Here is a 20638-nt window from a genome sequence, read left to right as displayed (position 1 = left end):
TCTTGTCTAGTAATTTAGAATTGCAGAATATTAGTAATTGCTTGAAACTAACATATATATAATATATGATTCTTTTATAATTATATATTATATAACTTATATATTATATAATTTATTAAAGACGTATATGTTTGAAATAAAACTTTGACAATAGAAAAATTTAGGATATATTCCAGAACATAATAAATTATCTATTAATAGATCTGTGTCCGATTTTATTATTAGCAAATATAACACAATATTAATATACTGATATATAAAAATATATTTAGGTGAAAATACACATTAAGTTAGCCATCTCTGATGACTCGCCCCTTGACATATACTTATTACAGAGGTCACCTTCCTGAGTGACCTTCAGAAAGATTTAGCAGTCGCTCATTGCTTATTTAAAAGCTATATAATAAAAAAGCTTGAGAAAACAAGTTTGTGTCAGTCCTAAGGGGGGTAATTGGTTGATACGTGTGGCGTGTGCATAGACAGTACACATGTAGGCGGGGGGGGGATTACCGCCCCTCCTCTGTAAGCAGGGGTAGTAGGGGTGGACCTCGGTTAGAAAGTTGAAAACCGAACCATACAATGGCCGCGTTCAGCAGACACAACTGTTGAGTTTGTCTTATCAACACTCTACGTTGATTGGTTGGTTCTAAAAGTAAGAGCCAATCATGTTCGACTGCTACTGAGCGGCTTGGTCTGCTGAACGCGTCTAATAAAGATAGACGTTTCGCCACAGATTAATAGACAGATAGCCAAAAGTCCGGGTTGAGACGAGACCAGCATTTCTCACTGGTTTCAGCGCCATACCGTGTAGCGGCCAATGCAGTAACTACGTTCTTAAAATAAAGCGGATCATTTTCGGACGAAGTCGCTAATAGTCGATAAGTCGCGTCGCTATTTTCTGTAACTCTTATAACTATACAGTGTCGTTATCATCGTTATATATATTATATCGTTGTGCAGATATAATATATGATAAAAAAGTTGCGCAACGACAATATATATAATGATAACGAATTGTTGTTAATAGTTATACAATCAGATCTCTAAGCCGAGAACTCCGCATGACGTGTTAGAGAAGTTATATTATTGTAATCAAAATTTTGTTAGGACTTTCAGCCCTTAAAAGAAATTTGTTATGTCAATTGTAGTTAAAAAGATATTGATGATTAACATATAGAGTCTCCCATACAGCACAGATTCTTGCAAAAAGCTTCCAGAAAGGTTTCAAAAACATTTCAACCTTTCACATTTCATGTGCAACATCTCTGAAAGAATTCTGCAATATGTCATATAAAATGTTGCAATAGAAATGTTTTCTTAAACCTTTCACATGAAGATAATTTTTCAAAACTTTTAGTTGAGTTATCTCAGAATCGTTTCACATGAAATAATTTTATAAATCTTTCAGTTGAGCTGTTTCTAAAACCTTTCTCACGCAATAAATTTGAAAACGTTCAGTTGATTTATTTCTGAATTGTTTCATATGAAATGATTTTGTATATTTTTTAGTTGAGCTGTTTCTGAAACCTTTCTCACGCAATAAATTTGAAAACTTTCAATTAAGTTAGTTCTGAATCGTTTTATATGAAATTATTTTGTAAACCTTTCACTTGAGCTGTTTTTAAAACCTTTCTCACGCAATGAAAAATTTTAATTAAGTTATTTTGGAAACATTTTATAAAATATAATTTTGCAAACCTTTTAGTTGAGTTTTCGATGAAACTTTATACACATCTAGGAGAAGTAAATATAAACAAATTTTGGAATTTAGTTTGATTTTTTCTTTATAATCCAATAACTTAAAAAAATTTTTTATGTTGAAAAAATGCGAAAAAATTTTTTTTTCGAGAAATTTGACTTTTTTTACAAAAATATTTATCAAAATTTTTTGAAATAAAGCAAAAAAACTTTCTGCGTTTTACTCTCAAAATAGTATACTTTTAAGGAAAAAAAAGCCTGGGGTCCACTGGACCCCATGTGACCATAACGGGTTAATATTTATAATATATCAATTGTTGTTGCGTTGTTTTTAATATTTGTCAGTTAATAAATAATTTCAAATTTTTGAACACTAAAGATGCTTATATACGATATGAACATAAGCTAGAAGGAATTAAGCATCAGAACCAGAGGATCGTCACTAGCCCGTTCGATCATGGAAGTCAAGCAACTTTGAGTGCGGTTATTACTTGGATGGGTGACCGCCCGAATAAAAAAAATACGGCAATATATTTCGGAAACCTTTCAACACTTTCTCAGAAATGTTTCAAAACCACCGTAATCACCGTATGAATTAATCATGTCATTTAGAAAGAAATATGATAAGTGGTTACACGAGTGTGCAAAAAAAATATCAGAACAAAATCAACGCAAGAAACAGCTTTTAGCAACAGTTCTGATAAACGAATTACACAAACAGAAAAGAAGAAATTATCGTAGGAAACGTTATTGGGTAAATCCCAATAATCATAGAACGATACATAGAGTTCCCAAGCTCTAAGCCCACACGGCGCCAGTCGTCCGACTACAAAAATAAACGTTTATCTAAAAGCATTGATCCTTTCCTATTTTCATAAAATTGTGTGTGTGTGTGGTCATTTCAGGAGAAATTTAAAACAATTTCCTAAACCATCTAATGCCATGCAATTCCATAACCTTTACGGATTCCATAAGATTGAATGGAATTAAAAATTTCTTTTTTGGATTCCATGGGATTGGACTATCTCATTTCGAATCCCATTTAATTTCATCTAATTCCGCCAAAAAAGGGATTCAAAGGTATTAAAAAATTTTAATATCTTTTAATCCTTTTTCGTTTGCTGGGATGTATACCCCCACTTCCTCTACTTCCTCAGTCCGCTCTTTACCATTGTCGGTTACACACGTGTCCACTCTCTATGTAACGTTCCTTATAATAAACCTCATTATAGTTTATAACCAATATTCAAATACTCCCTTACGGAAAGAAACTACAGTCAGTAAATATTACACTTGTGTAGTTACTACAAGACCCCGTGTAGTTATCACAGAAAGGAACACAATAATCTGTAGTTATTACACGCTATAATTACTTTAGTGCGTGAAATCCCTGTAATATGGAATACACGTCTAATCTTGAAGTGTGAAATCCACTACACGTGTAATCCACTACACGTGTAATCCACTATATGTGTAATATACTACACGTGTGGTAAGTGACTTGTGTAGTAGACTACACATGTAATCTACAAAATGTGTAATACACTACTACACGCGTGTATTAAACGTAATGCTACCAGTAATCCATGAAATTTGAAATAGCGAGTCTTATCATATATATAATATACTTTTCCTTCAATGCGCAGCTGTATATAAATTATTTCTATAAATATTGTTTGAAATTTATTAGATTTAATGTATCACTTTTTAACCACATTTTATTATTTTTTTAATTTCATATTTTATATAAGTAAATAAATATTAAAAAATATAAAGTGTCAGTGTGTATACATTGCAGGGTATTCGCCATTTTGACATCATAAAACAGTAAAATATTTCTAAAATTAAGTAATATATACAGATATGCAAGCATAGTGTAATTATTATTATACATCATTTTTACATGATCAAAAAATAATTACAATAATATATATATTGGGCAATATAAATACGTAAGAATCTGACATATCTGCTTAATATATATTATTTTATTTACTACAAAATACATTAATTTACATTATAACTATATAAACTGACTTAATAATAATATAATATTGTACATACATTCATCCAAAAAGTCTACGCATTGTTCACCCGTATCTCTTGCTCGCTATGTCTCTAAAAATCAATCGGTTTCAATTGTATTAACGACAGGCATGATAAATTGCTTATGCCCATTGGAATATGGTATAACAACGCATTTACTTTTAATCATATCCAATAGGCAACCTCTAATGTTATCAGTTTTTTTTGTAATAAAACTAAAATTCATGGAAGATATCCGATTATTTCTGCATACTTCTTCCGGTAAAATACAATATTCTTTGCATAATAATAAATTAGTTTCAGTTCCACCATTTGCTTTTGTCACAATACATAAATGTAATATATCCAATATTAATCCGTTCTCTGTTAATATTGTACTATTATATCTTTTTAATAATCTAGGATAATTTGAAGTATGGTAAAGAATATTTCTAAAAATAAATCGATCAAAAGTGAAAGCCGTGCTTTCGACAGGTTCCCCTATTAATTCTTCTACAACAAGTTTTTGTATGGCAGTTAACACTATTTCTTTTTTAATTCCAAATGCTTTTAAAGAATTTTCATATTCTGTGCATCTTTTAATATGACACACTTTCATTAACGAATCAAAAATAGCTTTGCCTCTCGAGCTACAATTTTCGCCAGTAAAAGTCGACCTGTTATTGTTAATAAACCTTAATTTAGAATAAACTTTAGATATTTGTTGCGCTATGCATTGTGAACCATTGAATAAAGTTTTTAATGTTCGATTGAAGCCTTCAAAATGAAAAGTTGACCAAGCCCAGAGAGCACCGTAATTTTTCACTGATTCAGGTATGTGCAATAACAAATGAATATTGTAATTCATGAAATCATCTCCATACAATTCTTCTATTTGCAATACAAATGTTCGTAATGCTTGTTCAGCAGCGATAAATTTGTTATCAGAAATGTGTGTTTGTAGAAAAATATTTATACTAAATACAAAAAGTAGCCAATGTTTAATGAATTTCTGTGGCATTAATCCAGTTAAACAAGGCAACGAATAGTACAGTAAAACATTTTTCCACTCTGATGCCTTAAACAATTTTCTTTGAACTATCGATCGTGGTATTCGTGTTATTTCTGATGGAGGTAGTATACTTGTCAATTTATTATCAAAAACTTGTTGATACTTCCCTAAATACCACTCTTTATCATGATTGCTGGAATCAAACCACGCCATAACAAATTGTTTAATCACGCCTTCCGCAACACTGTGCATATAATCTGGCGGGCAAGACTTAATTATGTTAAAAAGAGGTATAAGTTGTGTCATCGAAGGACCCTTGACTCCTTTTACTGAATGATTTTTCGAGATACTTTTTTTAACATGTTTGTTGTGTTGATGTTTTTGACGCAAAGCATAAAGATCTCCACAATAAACGCGTTTGAAACCCCCGCTTCTTGTCTTAACTACCTTTCCTTTATTATAGCAATACGAACATCCGTATTTGCCGTTGAACTGTTTCATGTTTTGTATCATCGACCTCGCTATTGAATCAACAGGAGCTACAAGTGTATGAACCTTAATACATATTACTTCCTTATGCATGAATGTTGTTGTAATAAAACCATTATTATGTAAGTCAATAAGTTCATCAATGAATGGCTGAAGAAAAATATTCATATTTGGTTTTACAGCGTCAAACCATATGCCAGCTATATAATGGATTTTACCACGCAATCTTTCCTGTTATTATTTTGGAAGAAGCACGATTCAGGAATTATTTTCGGATGACTCCTACACAATTTAAAGAGTTACTAATTTTAATAGCACCATTTATTATGAAGCAAAGAGTGATTCGTGAGCCTATATCTGCAGCAGAACGACTATGTTTGACATTAAGGTTAGTAATAAGGTTATAGAATTGATTTTATTATATAGAATTGATTTTATTATATACTTTTCATTTATCTTATCTGTACATAAATTTTTTTTCTATAAATATTAAATTGAAATTTTTTATATTGATTAGGTTTCTAGCTTCTGGTGATTCGATGATATCTATGTCATATCAATACCTTATTGGATTAACAACTGCGAGTAACATCATTGAAGAGACATGTGATGCTATTTGGAATTGTCTGCAGAAGGAAGTACTTCCCTCTTGTTTGAATGCAGTTAATTGGCTAAACATTGCTGGTGACTTCAAGACAAAATGGAATTTTAACCTTGTATTGGAGCAATCAATGGGAAACATGTTCTTCTTCAGGTATATTATATACATATGTAAAAATAATATATGTATAAAGTAAGGATAAATTATATAAATTCTTGAAAATTATTTTTAGTGCCCAGATAATGCAGGTTCTGCATATTTTAATTACAAACATAGCCATAGCATCGTATTACTTAAAATTTGCAATGCAGATTATATTTTCACCTTTGTTGACATCGGAGGTTATGGCCGACGCAGTGACGGTGGAATCTTTAGAGATTCTATAATAGGTCACAAAATTCAACAATCGTGAAATGAATTTGCCAAAACCAGCATCTCTTACAATAAATGGGCCACCTTTACCTTACGTGCTTGTAGGAGACGAAGCATTTCAGTTAACAGAATACTTACTTCGGCCATGTCTTAGTCGAGCCAGAAAAACGATTGAAAATACTTTTGGTATTTTGGTCAGCCGTTGGAGAATTTTAAAACAACCAATTATTTGTACGGTTGAAAAATCCATGAAAATTGTACAAGCTATTGTATGTCTGCACAACTTTCTTTGTATTCAAGATATCGGAGTAAACCAATATGTTGATGACACACTTGTTGATCAAGATAGACCTGATGGGTTTGTTGCTGGTTCTTGGAGAGAAGACATCGAAATTAGCGCGTTAAGAGATATTACTACATGTGGTAATAATAATAATACATGAAACGCAATCGAAATTCGTGAGAACTTTTGCAATTATTTCAATACTGAAGGAGTTATACCATGGCAATTTAATAATGTTTAATTATAAATATTTTATACAGGATACATTGCGTTAAAAAATCCATGATTATTATAACGTTCTAAATATTAGATTTATAATAACATTTTCTATGATTTATTTTTTTTATTATAACACTATTTTTTAAATAAAAATGTAAAAATTAATAATTGTGATAAATATTTTAAAAAATGTAAACATTGAGTTGGAATGAAATAAAACCTCTGATAACCAGTTATTCAACTTAGTTTATTTAGAAACATTTAAATAGTTATTCAAACATTTTAAAGATTGCTAAATGTAACTATATTATTTAATAATAAACATTGACCATAAAATAAAAAACAAAATATTTTTATTTGAAGTAATGCACGTTATAATTGCTTTTCAAAAAAAAAATCTTATTTTATGTTGCTTTTTATATAAAATGTTATACATAAATGTTTTCATAAATATATTATTATTAAATAATATATTAAATAATATATTATATGTAAATATATACTAAATGTAAATATATTATTTAATAATAAACATTGACCATAAAACAAAAAATAAAATATTCTTATATTCGAGTAATGCACGTTATATAGATTTGAATTGCTTTTCGGAAAAAAAACCTTATTGTATGTTGCTTTTTATATAAAATATTATTCATAAACGTTTTCTTGGATAATTCTTTCATACGTTAATTGTAATATGTTTTGCATTATTTCTAATCTAGTCTTGGTAGCATTTTCTGTAATCTAAATCCTACTAAACAAAAAAGAATCTATTTCGTCAGGTTCTGGTGGTGGAGCGGTACCTATACAGCACAAGAACCTTTCAGAAATATCTAAGAAATGTTTCATTCGATAGGTTGAAACATCTCATAAATATTTCAAAATGTTTCTGCAACAGGTTTGAGACATCTTTGGAATAGTAAAATGTCCGCGATTCTTGCACTTGAAACCTTTCTGAAACCGTGCTCAAAGGTAACTAAAACACTGTAACTAAAACGTGCAAACTATGTAAAACTAAAGTGTAACTAATTATTGACCAAGTAATTCAAAAATGTATTAAAAATATTCCTACCTAATTCTTTAAATTATGAATTTTTTTCGCACTTTATTCGCAGAACATAAAAATTTTAAATTTTTTTTATTTCTGCACAGTAGTTATAAAGTATCGTTTTCCACAATAGTTCATGATTTCCGCATTGTTTAATAAATTCCTTTGTGTCATCAAAGGAACAAACTTTTGCCATCTCAATTTTTACTCTCAACATGTAGCTCTCAAAATACGAACAGCGTCCGAGCTTGGCGAGCTGATCTCCGAGAGTAAAATAACGTCGTGTCGATTTGCAAGTAGGTCTTGACAAGTTCGCTCGCTGAAAGCTGCGATTCATTCTCCGTTAGGTACTCTCCAGGAATATGACTATTTGCGAGAATCAATCTCGAGAGCTACTCTCGAGTTTTACTCGCAGGTGCACGCACCATTAAAGTTATTCTAACATAAACAAAAGTTAAAGTAAAGCTTGTGGTAAACCTCGTAAACTTTGACATGCAAAATAATTAAATTTACTAAAATTAAATGTTTCTATTACACATAATTCAAGCTAAACTAATTAATATTATCTAAGGCGTAAGACGCTACGGCAATGCTTATATGCAATACGTGTGCTACCTACTGTTACTACGTTTACGCGAGCGCGTTACTTCTGTAGTAACTTACGATAATTCACTCGTTTACGCGTAGTAAATTATTGTAAGTTACTACAAAATCCCGTTTAGGCGAAGGAATTATCGTAAGTTTAGTATGGGCTGGCTCTAATACTTTTTTGCCGCAGTGATAACATCTGTCGCTCGACGTTCGCCGCGCCGCACCGCGCCCGCTCGCCGCTCGTCTCTCGACCCCCACCGCACGCCGCGCGCCGGGCACCGTGCCAGCCCAGCCAGCCGCCGAGGCCCGCCTCTATCGCTCCTTGTGCGCTCATTTGCTCAGACGTTTCATTTAATAACTCGTTAACTATTGCGAATTTTGCAAAATGGTACGAGACTTTTCTTTTCAGTTTGACCCAATCTACCCCCCTTATTCGGGTGGTTACTTTTATTTCGAACACCCTGTATATACATATATACATATATATATATATACATACTTACTTTATTGGATAACATATTTATTATTATTTTCATATTCTACACATCACAATATGCAATAATATGAAATTTTATCCAAATCAAGGAGGAGATGTATATATTTCTCTGCATTCTCGTTTTATATTTTGCCTTTAATAATAAAAAAATTCATTTATAAAAAATAAAAATTTAAATTAAATAAATAACTAATATAATATATTACTTACGTCTTGTTCCATTTTGAATCAGGCACGATCAGGTACGATGCAATACGTATATACCAGCACATACGGCCACAGCCACGGTTTGATGCTAAAGCTGAGAAAATCCAGCTTTCTTTGCTTGACGCTAGCGTCAAATCGAAATCACGTGATCACGCGATACGCTGAAACAAGCGTCCCATGAATTCGCACCTTTAAACTACTCGACCAAATTTTTACCAAAAGTATATAAAATAGGGGTTGAATTTTCCGAGGAGTGCTATAAAGTGTATAGTTTTTCGTTACCGATCTTTTTGGGAATCGGTATCCGAACTGATAAAGGAATTTTTTTCGATTAAGGATATTGAAACGTCGTTTAAAGAAAAACGACTCCCCAGCTAGTAGTTTATAAAATTATTGATTATAATTTTTATTTTTATTTAAATTTTAATTAATATTTAATATTTTTAATTTTAGTTTATGTAGGCTATTCGATAACGTCGACTGTATGCGTGGCGAGGTGGACAGGAAAACACAAGTATTTCTATAATGCTCTATCTATATAATATATTTGCTCTAGGCTTTGTACACGTCTGAATGCTATGACACGTCTGAATGCTGACACCACGAGCTCTTCTGTTGTCACACAACACCGCACGTAAGCGTGGCGCCCCGAGGCTCGCGCCACTCGGGAGCTGCCCTCTAGAAGGGCGGGAGCACGTCGCTCGTTCAAAGCCCAGCTTCTCATACTCCCTCCCTTTGTGCGAGCGATCCGTGTTCGTCTAATTTTCTTCTTTATCTGTAACATATCAAAAATCAGTTATCGAGTAAAATTGATCTCTAATTCTGTTCAAACTCTACATTCATTATATTGTCTCTTAGATATGCAAATGCTTCTAAAGGTAAAGGTTTTGTCATAATGTCTGCCAAGTTCTCTTTGGTCTCAATCCATTCGACTTTCACCTTCCCTTGATCAACACACTGCTTGATAAAGTCTCCATGAGTGTCAGCCATATGTTTTCTGTTTCCAGTTTCTTCTCTTTCTTCTAAGTTTTTCTTTATTTCTTCTAAGTTATCATCAAACATTTTAAGTTTGTGACTTCCATCTTTCTTAGTGCAGTTTCCTGCTGCTCTGTTATCACACCAGATTGTTGCAGGCAAGAATGTTTTTCCAACAACATATCTGAGCGACTTGTCTAATGAGATTACTTCTTGACAGGCCTCACTCATTGCTAGATACTCTGCTTGACAGGTAGAGAGTGTGACATATGTCTGTTTATGACTTCTCCATGCTATCACATCTCCAAATATTTTGATTATATATCCTCCAGTGGATGTAGAATCAATGCAATCTCTGAAACTAGCGTCTGTCAGCGACTCTAACTCATCTGTTTTACCTTTAAACATCAATCCTCTATTTGCAGTTTCTCTAAGATATCTGAAGACTCTTTTTACATCTTGCCAGTCTTCTTCCGTGGGCTCTAATTGTCTTCTTGCTAAATAGTTTACTGCAAAGGCTATATCAGGTCGTGTAGCATTTGCCAGAGATACATTAAGCTTCCTATAGCTTCTCTATAAGATACTCTTTTAGTTACTCTCTAATACTCTTTTCTTCTAATTTTCTGTTTTTATTGCTCACTTTTCTGGTGACCATAAGAGTGTTCTGAGGCTTGCATTCATTCATATGAAATTTTTCTAATATGCTCTCAGTATATCGCTTCTGATAAATATACATACAATTTTCTTCTTTGTTTCGCTCTATTGTTATTCCCAGAAAGTTCTTTGGTTCCCCAAGATCCTTCGTCTCAAATGTTTCACTTAACTTCTTTTTGATTTCTTCTAATTTCTTTTGATCATTACTTGCAACCAACATATCATCTACATAAAGTAATACGATCACTATTTTGCCTTCTTTCCTCCACGTGAACAGGCATGGCTCATGTAGGTCGTTCTCTAATCCAAGTTTCTTAGCCTCTTCTGAAAATCTCTTATTCCATCTTTTCGGACTTATCTTCAATCCGTATAAAGCTCTATTCAATCTACACACCTTAGTCTTTTTGGTGTTTTCATCCAGTATTACTCCCTCTGGAATTTCCATATAGATTTCATCTTTTTCTTCTAGAATTCCATTTAAAAACGCAGTCTTAACATCTAGCTGACTAGCGTATAAGTTATATTTATTTATTATTGCTAATATAGATCTAACCAGTGACAATCTTGAAACCGGTGCATATGTCTCTTTTAGATCATACACATTTTTGTCTTTACATCCTCTTATCACCAGTCTCGCTTTATATCTGGTTGATCTATCTGCTTCTAATTTCCTCTTAAATACCCATCTTGAATCTATTATATTAGGTCGTCTTCCATCTTTCTTTAATGGTCTATTGACAAGTTCCCACACTTGATTAGCATACATAGATTCAAGTTCCTCTTTGACTGCAATTTTCCAATTCTCTCTTTCGTTACTTGATATAGCTTCTTCATAAGTAACAGGCTCTCTATTTAACGATGCCATAAGGCATTGATGTAGTTCATCTTCATTCTCTATATTCCGTTGAATATTTTTCACATTAATATAATTAGCAAAGCTAACATCTTCTATTTTTCCCCGCACATCAGTGTCTCCATTATCTTCTAGTTTTCTTTTAGTTTTACTTCTAGTCATTGAAGCTTCACTTTCTTTTCGTGCGTCCTTCTGCTTCTGTTCGTCTAGTTGTGTTGTTTGTTTTCTCGGTCTACCTCTTTTCCTTTTCTCAGGAATCTCTAGTTTTTGTTCTCCCTTTTCCTCATCCTCTACAAATTCTTTCATCCAATTTTTATCTAAGTCTTTTTCTTCTTCTATTTGACTGTTTTGATATACATTTTTATATGTTATCTTTTCATTAAATCTAATGTGTCGGGACTCTATAAATTTTCTTGTGCTTGGATGCCAGAGTATATATCCAGTGTCAGTATATCCTACCAACACACCTTTAATAGCTCTCTTGTCAAATTTCGACGTAGGCTTTGGTACTCTTGCATATCCAATGCATCCAAATCTCTTTATTTGCTCGAAATGACAACTTGTTTCTGATGAGAACTTCTTCAAAGGGATCTCATACTCTATAGTCTTATGTGGAGATCTGTTGTACGCATGCACAGCAGCGTCAACTGCCAACTCCCACATATACTCTTTGGTAATCCCGAGTCGAACATATATGTTCTTATTTTCTCTTGCATTGTTCTGTTGAACCTTTCTGCAACTCCATTATGTTCCGGAGTGTACGGTGGTGCATATATGGCTTCTATATTTTTTCTTTTTAACACTTCTTTAAAAGCACCTCCCGTAAATTCCTTGCCTTGATCTGACTTCACATAGCATAGCTTTTCTTCTTTTCCTAGTAGATTTCTGGCGGATATTAGGTATTTCTCTAGAGCTTCTCCCGATTCATCTTTCGTTTTCAAGGAGTAAGCTTTCGCTAATCTAGAATAATCGTCTATAAAGGTTATTATAAACCTCTTTCGTCCTGGATAAGATGTAGGTTTTATTGGACCCATGATATCCGTATGTATCACTTGTAGTGGTCTCTGTGCTCTATTTCTGTTTTCTTTAAACGGCAATTTTGCCATCTTTGCCATTATACAGACTTCACACTCTAATATGGAGTTATCAAACTTAACTGTCTCTAATCTCTTTTCTACTTTTTGTAGCTGTCTTAAATAGTTTAACGACGCATGACCTAATCTAACATGCCATAACATCGCCTCATTTATTTTCTCTAATTTCTTTACTTTTTCAATTACTGAGCTTTCACACATTTCTTCTATATTCTCTAATGTTTGTATATCTTCTAACTTAATGACTTGATCGAGTTCAGCATTATTGTGTTCTATATTATCGTTCACATTTGTGAGCTCTCCTTCATTCTCCCTCCCAATCGCAGAGCCAACATTGTCTCTTTCGTCTAATTCTCCCTCCGAAATTGATAATTCACTGGTCTGAATGTTTGCTTGCAATTGTTCAGAAAACTCACAATGTGGAACAATTTCTGCTCTACATCTATACACAGCACATTCTATACTTTCATTGTCCTCTATATTATTGTTTTTAACCTCAAATTGCATAATCCAATTTGGTTTCTTTCCCTTTAATATCTACTCTTTTTGTTCCTCTTTGCGCAAATCTACCCTTTTTCTTTATATTTTTATTAACGGTTTTATTTGTATACCTTTTTCCTCTAAATCTGTTCGTCTGGGCTCCGGCATTAGGACAGCTATCACCCTTGTGTCCTCTAATCTCCTGGCAGTAGTAACAGAACCAGGCCTCTGATCCCGCTAGTGAGCAGTCCTTCGCCATGTGACCCAATTTGTTGCATCGGTAGCACTTTATTTCTTTGTGCTCTTCTGCGGTAGCCCTCTGCACTCTAACTTCTGGTTTCTCTAGCTTCTCTCTAACTTCACTCTTAGTCTCTGCCTCTAACTGCATCATGAAAGATTTTATTTCATCTACATTCATTTCTTTAAGATTAGTTTGTCTTCTAATTAAATCTACATTTCTCAGTTCCGACACATTAATTGACACAGCTTGATACAATGCAGATCTCATTTCTTGTTCTGTGAGAGGTACCGCATCTTCGCATGATTCATATTCTCTAATTATTGAATCAAAGCGTTCGCAAAAATCACTTACTTTTTCGTCTTTTCTCATTTTAATTTGATAGAGTTTAGTTCGTACCGATGTATGAGTAACGTTTACTTCACTCTTTTTATAACCTCTTAATTTCTTCAAAATTTCTTTTGGATCTTTCTCATGTAAAATCCTTTTATGATAATTTTCATCTAAATGATTGATTATTATATCTCTAACTAGACTTTTTCTCTTAGCAACTTTTAATTCGGAAAGATTTTCTGGACTATCAAAGTTTGAATCTATTACATCTAATAAATCGTTATTCATTAATTCGGATTTTAAATAATCCATCCAAAGATCAAAGTTGGATTTTTGCGTTAGCTTATATTCTCTTCTAATATGCAACCTTTGACTGTTTAATTTTACCTCTAAAGCACTCTTAATTGTCTTTAAACTTCTATTTTTCTCGACTGAACAGACTGTTTCATCTAACTTTTTCTTTTTAGGCTCTACTTCTGATTCTTTAACCGTTTGTATACCGTTTTCTACTTTACTTTGCGTATTCTGTTTATTTACCTAAAGCCATTTCGTACATTTTTCTAATTTTTTAAAGAGTGTATCTCTGAACGGTATTAACTTACAATAAAGGATTATGTTTATACAGAAATATTTTGATCCTCTAACAATAACCTTTCATTTTAAGTCTCGTTACTAAACGCTCGGGGCCTAAAACCTTTATAAAAATAGGCAAAGTTCTTTGTAAGTGAGTGAGTTTAATGCCAAATTGGCAACAATTTGCTATTAATTTACTTACTGGATTATAAACCTGGATTACAGACGGGTTGCAATCATATATCTACTTTCTTGTATGAATTCTTGTATGAACACAGTACACAAGATGACACTAATTCAGATAGATGAGCGAGCGTATATTTTATTTGCACATTATAAACAGCGCTAAGCGCAGAATGCATTTTGACAGTAGTCACTGCGGCGAGTGCAGAATGCATTTTAAGAATTAGTCACTGCGGCGAGCGCAGAAATGGACCTCTATTAAGCTGAACCTTCCACCAGCGCAAATCAAGTTCGCACTAGGTAAAAAATTTAGTGCTATTTAGGTGCTAATTAAGTGTCCTAGTCCGAATTTTGGTGCTCGAACCGTTTAGCAGGAAATCGCGTAAAAAATGGGGGGTCCAGCTTGCCATTAAGCTGAACCCCCCCCCCATATCAGAAAATGGTCCTACATAGGAAACAAGTACACTATAATTTAGTGCTAATTAAGTGCTAGTGCTCTAAAATAACGATAAAATATTGACAGATTATAAAATTTAGTTAAATATACCACTATATATTGAACACAGTATACCGTCGCGGTCGACACAAACACTACAAAAATTTGCTGCATAAATATATTTGTTGCTAAAATGATCGAAAACATATATTATCAAAATATTCCCAAATCTGAGTTTATTGCTAACAGTAAAACAATTACGATAATTAGCTTAGACCAGCCGTTGACATAGGTTGACTTCGGAAAATTTTTTGACACGCAATGATTAAGGCCGTTTGCTTCACAGCCTTCTAACACAATTTTTCTCGTCAATAAAAGAATAATTATTTTTTTAAGTTTTAATTGTTAACAACTATCTAATTTAATTTATAGTTTAATTACGCATACATTTCGACTATTTGTTAATCGGTTTTTTGGGCTTTCAACTTGATGTGGCTTTTTAATAACTCCATGTAATTTGTATACTATAATTATTAATATTAAGAAAGTAAAAACGACCGCTATGATTTAAATCAATAGAGAGGATAAATTCCATAATAAAAATGCTATAATTATTAATTAATGTTAATCTTATGATGTTAAACTTCTTTTTAATTTATTTCATTTCTCGACGGATTTTTTATGTAACGGGATTATTATGATGTACTAGATAGTTACCCGGGCTTCGCCCGGGAGTCGTTTTTCTTCAAACTACTTCATTTATTCAGAAAATTATTAAAAGATGAGTATTATCATTAAAGAAATGTTGTTCATTAATACTTAATATTTCTCGAAAAATTTGTTTAATTTTAAAACCAGTTTCCAACATTGTATGTTGTTTAATTTACGTCAATTTTAAGATATTCGGCCTTTTTTTTTGTTTCTCGTTGGAGGAGGAAAATGCCTAATGCATACCCTAGAGCCGGTCCCTAAGGTTATGCCGGACTTGCACCGGCGAAAAACGTTTTACTTATAATCTATTTCAAAATATTGCGTTGCTCGCTCGCGTACTTTCCCTCATGTTTAATCAAACTTTCGCAACAGGCATTACAAAAAATATTGTAAGTATGTGTTATTTACGGAAAACAACGTTTTACTTATCTATTTCAAAATATTACGTGCGTTGCTCGCTTGCGTGCTTTCCCTCACGTTCCCAATCTCTGGTCTTCCCGACTCTTCTGTACTCACAAAAATTATTAAACCAATTAGAATCAAAAGCCATGCGATCCAAGATTAGGTCTTTGACAGCCTTATATTAGTTTCTGTATACATATATGTCTATATATATACATATAATTTTTCCAACAAACTGCGCGCCGATTATTTGTCGGACTTAAAACACAGTAATTGTTAGAATTAAAAACCCTTCCCTCCCCGGAATTAAATCGACTCGATTTAATTATCTAAAAACTGTAAAGAAATTTATTGCGAAAAATATTACCTCAGCCAGGGTTCGAACCTGAAACCTCCCTCATTCCGTGTAGGGCGTCGTACCAATTCGACCACCGAGGCATGTGGTAATATTTATCGCAATAACCGGTTAATAATAGTTTGAAACGTCTTTCTCAGGCGACGTAAATAATAATAAGAGAAATAGGATCGTAACGATATACAATCAATTAGAATCAAAAGCCATGCAATCCAAGATTAGGTCTTTGACAGCCTTATATTAGTTTCTGTATACATATATGTCTATATATATACATATAATTTTTCCAACAAACTGCGCGCCGATTATTTGTCGGACTTAAAACACAGTAATTGTTAGAATTAAAGACCCTTCCCTCCCCGGAATTAAATCGACTCGATTTAATTATCTAAAAACTGTAAAGAAATTTAGTAGGAGGATCGGTAGCGTGCCAGGGCGCAGCACCTGACGGGGCTAGGGACACCGGCGCCCGCGCGCGCGGGGGCTCAGCGTGGTCCGGCCGGGCCGAAGGAACGGGACTGTCGTGCGAGCCGCTATCCCGGCAACATCCAGCCCTGCGAGCCGAACGACGAACTGCCGGAAGCCACTGTAAGGCCACTGCTCAGCCTCCCCGAAGTAAGATCACGGTAATACCAAGGCCCTCCCGGGAGTCGCGTTGTGCCGCGGGAATACCTGGAATCAGCCGTAATTGAATAATACCGAGTGCCATACCGCGGGAGGGCCCATGCGACAAAGTGATCGCGAGTGCCCGTCTCGGGGATGCGAACGTCCGGCCGCCGACAGTCAGCGTGATTGTAATTTTGTTGCGTGTGATTTCGTTTCGTGTACTTTCGTTGCGTGTAATTTCGTTGTGGGTAATTTCGTTGCGTGTAATTTCGTTGCGGGCAATTTCGTCGCGTGTAATTTCGTAAACGTTGTTGGCTTAACCGTGCCGTAGTTTTGTGAGGTAGCTCTCGCACGTATGAGAGTCTCGTAGTTATCGTCGCCGGTTAAGTTCGTGCCATTTGTAATTGGAGATCCGTGCGGTTCATCGGGATTAATGGCCCACGGTTGTGTCGCGTTTACAGGTGAGGCCATTCGTGCGTCTCGGGGAGAGTGAAGATCCCCAGCGTCGTCGCGGTGGACCGTATATAAGGAAATTGCGCTAATTGTGAGAAGTAGACGTTTCGAGTATTTCGCGTTTGACCGTCCGGGTAGGATTCGATGCAATTTATGTCGGGGAATAGTCTTGTACGAATTCGATCGGGATTGCCGTGCAGTTTAGCGACGGAATGAGTATCGCGTTCGTGGGGTGACACGTGGCGCGTACTCGAATTCTGCTTGTTCGCCGTGGAACACGCTATCCTCCACTTGTTATTTGCCTTAAACTGAAATATAATTTTATGTTCTTGGTTATTCGAGTGTGATGATTGCGCTACGCTCCCTCTCCTATTCCAACTGCGGTTAATCAAAGAAGCCCACGTCTGAGAATACTGCGATCTCATGTATCGTGGTGCGAGGAATCGCACCTGGCGCCCAACATTACATCCTAAAAATACTCAGTCGAGTTACCACCAGGGTTTCGGAGAGGAATATCGCGAATTATAAGAAGATCTCTAGTGAAGAAAGTGACGGCGCGCTTCTCCACGGCCGGCGAGACCGTGAGGACATCGTCGTCGTCGTCACAAAATTTTGGCGCCCAACGTGGGGCCTCTCGCCTGAAAATTTAATACCAATCAACGAAACTCGGGAGAGAGAGCGTGCGCAAGTGAATTTATTTTGTGCTATCATTATGTTTATGTGTTTCCCTATGATTTTCTATGTGCTCTTGTGTCGATTATATGTTTGAACGGATTTTCGAATTATTATTTCGTGGCCCTGGAATTTTGGTGCCATGATTGCGGTACGTAGTGCCGAGTAAAGGCCGCTTCGCTCGACTTTGTTTTGGTTCGCGTGCGGCCGGTATTTGGGAACTTGAGTTTTTCCGTAGTTTCTTGTGCCGAATTCCTGCCTGTTTACGGTTTCGGGGGCTGTGTTAATTCGATTTCGGTTGAGTTTCGCGAAAGTAAATACCGTTCGATAATATTGCGACTGGCATATCTCTTCGTCCGAATAACAAGCTTTGGAGAGTAATAGCGTACTTGGTAATTCCGAGTATTGGGAAAGGGAAAAAGACTTTGCTTTTGTCTTCGGTTTCGCGTTCGGTGGGCGTCATAAGGGGAGGCAAATAGGGCTCCTATGCGGGAGGACGACTTGCTTAAATCGCCTCTTCGGTGGATCAACCGCCTAACGAAAGAACAAGCGGTTCAACATTTAGAAGATCGGGGGTTGAACACGGCCGGAATTCTGCCAACTTTACGCGTGCGTTTAGCTAGATTTGAGGAAAAGTCGATTCGGGAAAAGATGAACGACCAACCGCCTCTACCCCCACCCCCGCCTGCCATCGAAATACAGACCGCTAGTCCCCAGGGGGCCCAGGGGGCGACTTCGAAGGACAAGGCGACGGGAAAGGGGGACACCCTCGTGAATCTGGGGGCGTACAATTTTCCGCCTGACCCCCACAAAACATGGGGGGACACTTATCAGCGGGCACCCCCGCCGCGAATGGAGTACCCGCCGCGCCATACCGATAGAGGAAATACGCGCGGATCCGCAGCCGAGGCATATAATATCATGAGAAAGTGGAACCTCTACTTCTCCGGACAACGCGGTAGCAACGCGGAAGCATTTTTGTTACGGATTAAGGAGGCCCGCTCTATTGTGCATGTAGATGACGCCGAACTATTTAAGTGCTTACCATTATTCCTCTCGGGTACCGCGTTATATTGGGTAAGATTAGAAAGCGAAAATTGGCGGGATTGGCGAAATTTCGAGCACGCGTGGCGAAGTCGATTCGGCGATCCGGACTATTTGACGACCCTTCGGAAAGAAATACAGCGAAGAACGCAGAGAGAACACGAGCCGGTGGCCGAATATTTAACCTGCTTACGGTCCCTGTTCACGCGAATGAGCCCTTCGTGGTCACTCCCGGAACAGCTCACATTAGCCCACCGTAACTTACTACCGCGGCTACAGCTCGCGATCCGTCGGTGGGAGTTTAGCGATTTTCACACGTTGGAGGATTTGGCTACGCGGACGGAACGAACCCTCCCCTCGGACAAGATGTATAGACCCCTCTTGTTACCGGAACAGTCACTTTTTCCGGACTTAGCGTACCACGCGCCGAAGGGGAAACCGCGATCCCCGAGTACCGTTGCCGCGGGGAAGGCCGTGGCTCAGGGAGACCCGAGCGGGAGAGAAGCTTGGAGCGCCGCAGTGGCTACCGACGCCGCCGCGCCGAGACCGGTTCCCGATGATTCCAATTTAAAATGTTGGAACTGCGATCAGACGGGCCACCGGGCTAGGACCTGCAGGGCGGCTCGACGGCAGCATTGCTACCGGTGCGGGAATCCGGGGTTTACGACGCGGACATGTCCTAGGTGTTCGGGAAACGCGGAAGGGGGTCAGTAAGACGGGTCCCTACGCCCCCAACTATCGAGAACGAGGCCCGAACCGCGAATACCCCTGAAGAAAAACTCTCGTACGTGACGCTCGATCCCGACGAATTTCCTCCGCTAAAGTATCTTACAATCCGGATAGGCGGCCGGTCCCTGTTAGCGTTGGTGGACTCGGGGTCGAACATGACGCTCCTCGGTCGCGAAGGGATGCGTATAGTAAAAAGTCTAGGCGTTCCAACCACGCGGGAGGGGGGCGCAACAATCCGAATGGCAAACGGAGAAATAGCCCCGATTCATAGAGAAGCCTCGCTCTCCATCCATCTAAAGGACCGGAGTCGAAAAATCTCGGTAGGGATATTGCCGGATTTGGCCGTGCCGTGTATCGTGGGGATGGACTTCCTGACGAAGTTCGGTATCACGCTAGACTTCGGAAAGGGGGAATGGCATTTCGCGGACAGGCCTCGCGCCCGCTACCAGTTTCAGTTGAAAGAAACAAACCCCCGCGTTTGTGGGCTCGCGGAGCTAACCAAAGATTAGAAAAAACATCTGAAAAATTTTTTACGGAAAATAGTAGCACCATCGGGAGACCCCGGTCTGACCGATCTAACCGAACATAAAATAGAAGTAGGAAACCATCCGCCGCTAAAGCAACGTTGCTATTTAGTCTCGCCAAAGGTGCAAGAAGCAATTCGCGCGGAGGTAGATAAAATGTTAGCAGCCAGAATAATTGAACCGTTCGCAAGTCAATGGTCGAACCCAATTGTGATGGTAAAGAAATCGAATGGCAAGTACCGGTTTTGCCTGAATTTCCGCGGAGTCAATAAGATATCTAAA

At 36.6% G+C, this 20638-nt stretch overlaps 2 protein-coding genes and 1 long non-coding RNA gene across 5 annotated transcripts in view; 1 reads left to right on the top strand and 2 right to left on the bottom strand.

The window, feature by feature from the left end:
• Positions 1 to 20638, bottom strand: part of LOC143894824 (uncharacterized) — a 52015-nt gene that overhangs the window by 19294 nt on the left and 12083 nt on the right. The window lies entirely within an intron of this gene.
• LOC143894819 (uncharacterized) lies at positions 32 to 6525 on the top strand. Of its 2 annotated transcripts, none has more exons than XM_077401457.1 (4): positions 32 to 5282; positions 5407 to 5612; positions 5742 to 5978; positions 6498 to 6525. In XM_077401457.1, exons 1-4 carry the CDS (start codon positions 5235 to 5237, stop codon positions 6520 to 6522), a joined length of 516 nt encoding a protein of 171 aa, XP_077257583.1. In that variant the 5' UTR covers positions 32 to 5234; the 3' UTR covers positions 6523 to 6525. The 2 variants fall into 2 exon arrangements, with proteins under 2 accessions (XP_077257583.1, XP_077257582.1); XM_077401456.1 differs by having other exon boundaries at positions 6058 to 6525.
• LOC143894830 (uncharacterized) lies at positions 9519 to 14449 on the bottom strand. Its single transcript, XM_077401468.1, has 2 exons — positions 13229 to 14449; positions 9519 to 9816 (listed from the first exon to the last, which is right to left on the bottom strand). The coding sequence occupies exons 1-2, from the start codon at positions 13978 to 13980 to the stop codon at positions 9813 to 9815; spliced, it is 756 nt and encodes a 251-aa protein (XP_077257594.1). The 5' UTR covers positions 13981 to 14449; the 3' UTR covers positions 9519 to 9812.

Source organism: Temnothorax americanus, unplaced genomic scaffold (genome assembly GCF_048541705.1).
Source record: "Temnothorax americanus isolate GAGA-0224 unplaced genomic scaffold, ASM4854170v1 Scaffold143, whole genome shotgun sequence".
NCBI lineage: Eukaryota > Metazoa > Arthropoda > Insecta > Hymenoptera > Formicidae > Temnothorax > Temnothorax americanus.
Note: the sequence above shows the minus strand (reverse complement) of the source record. Positions and strands in the feature narration are given on the sequence as shown.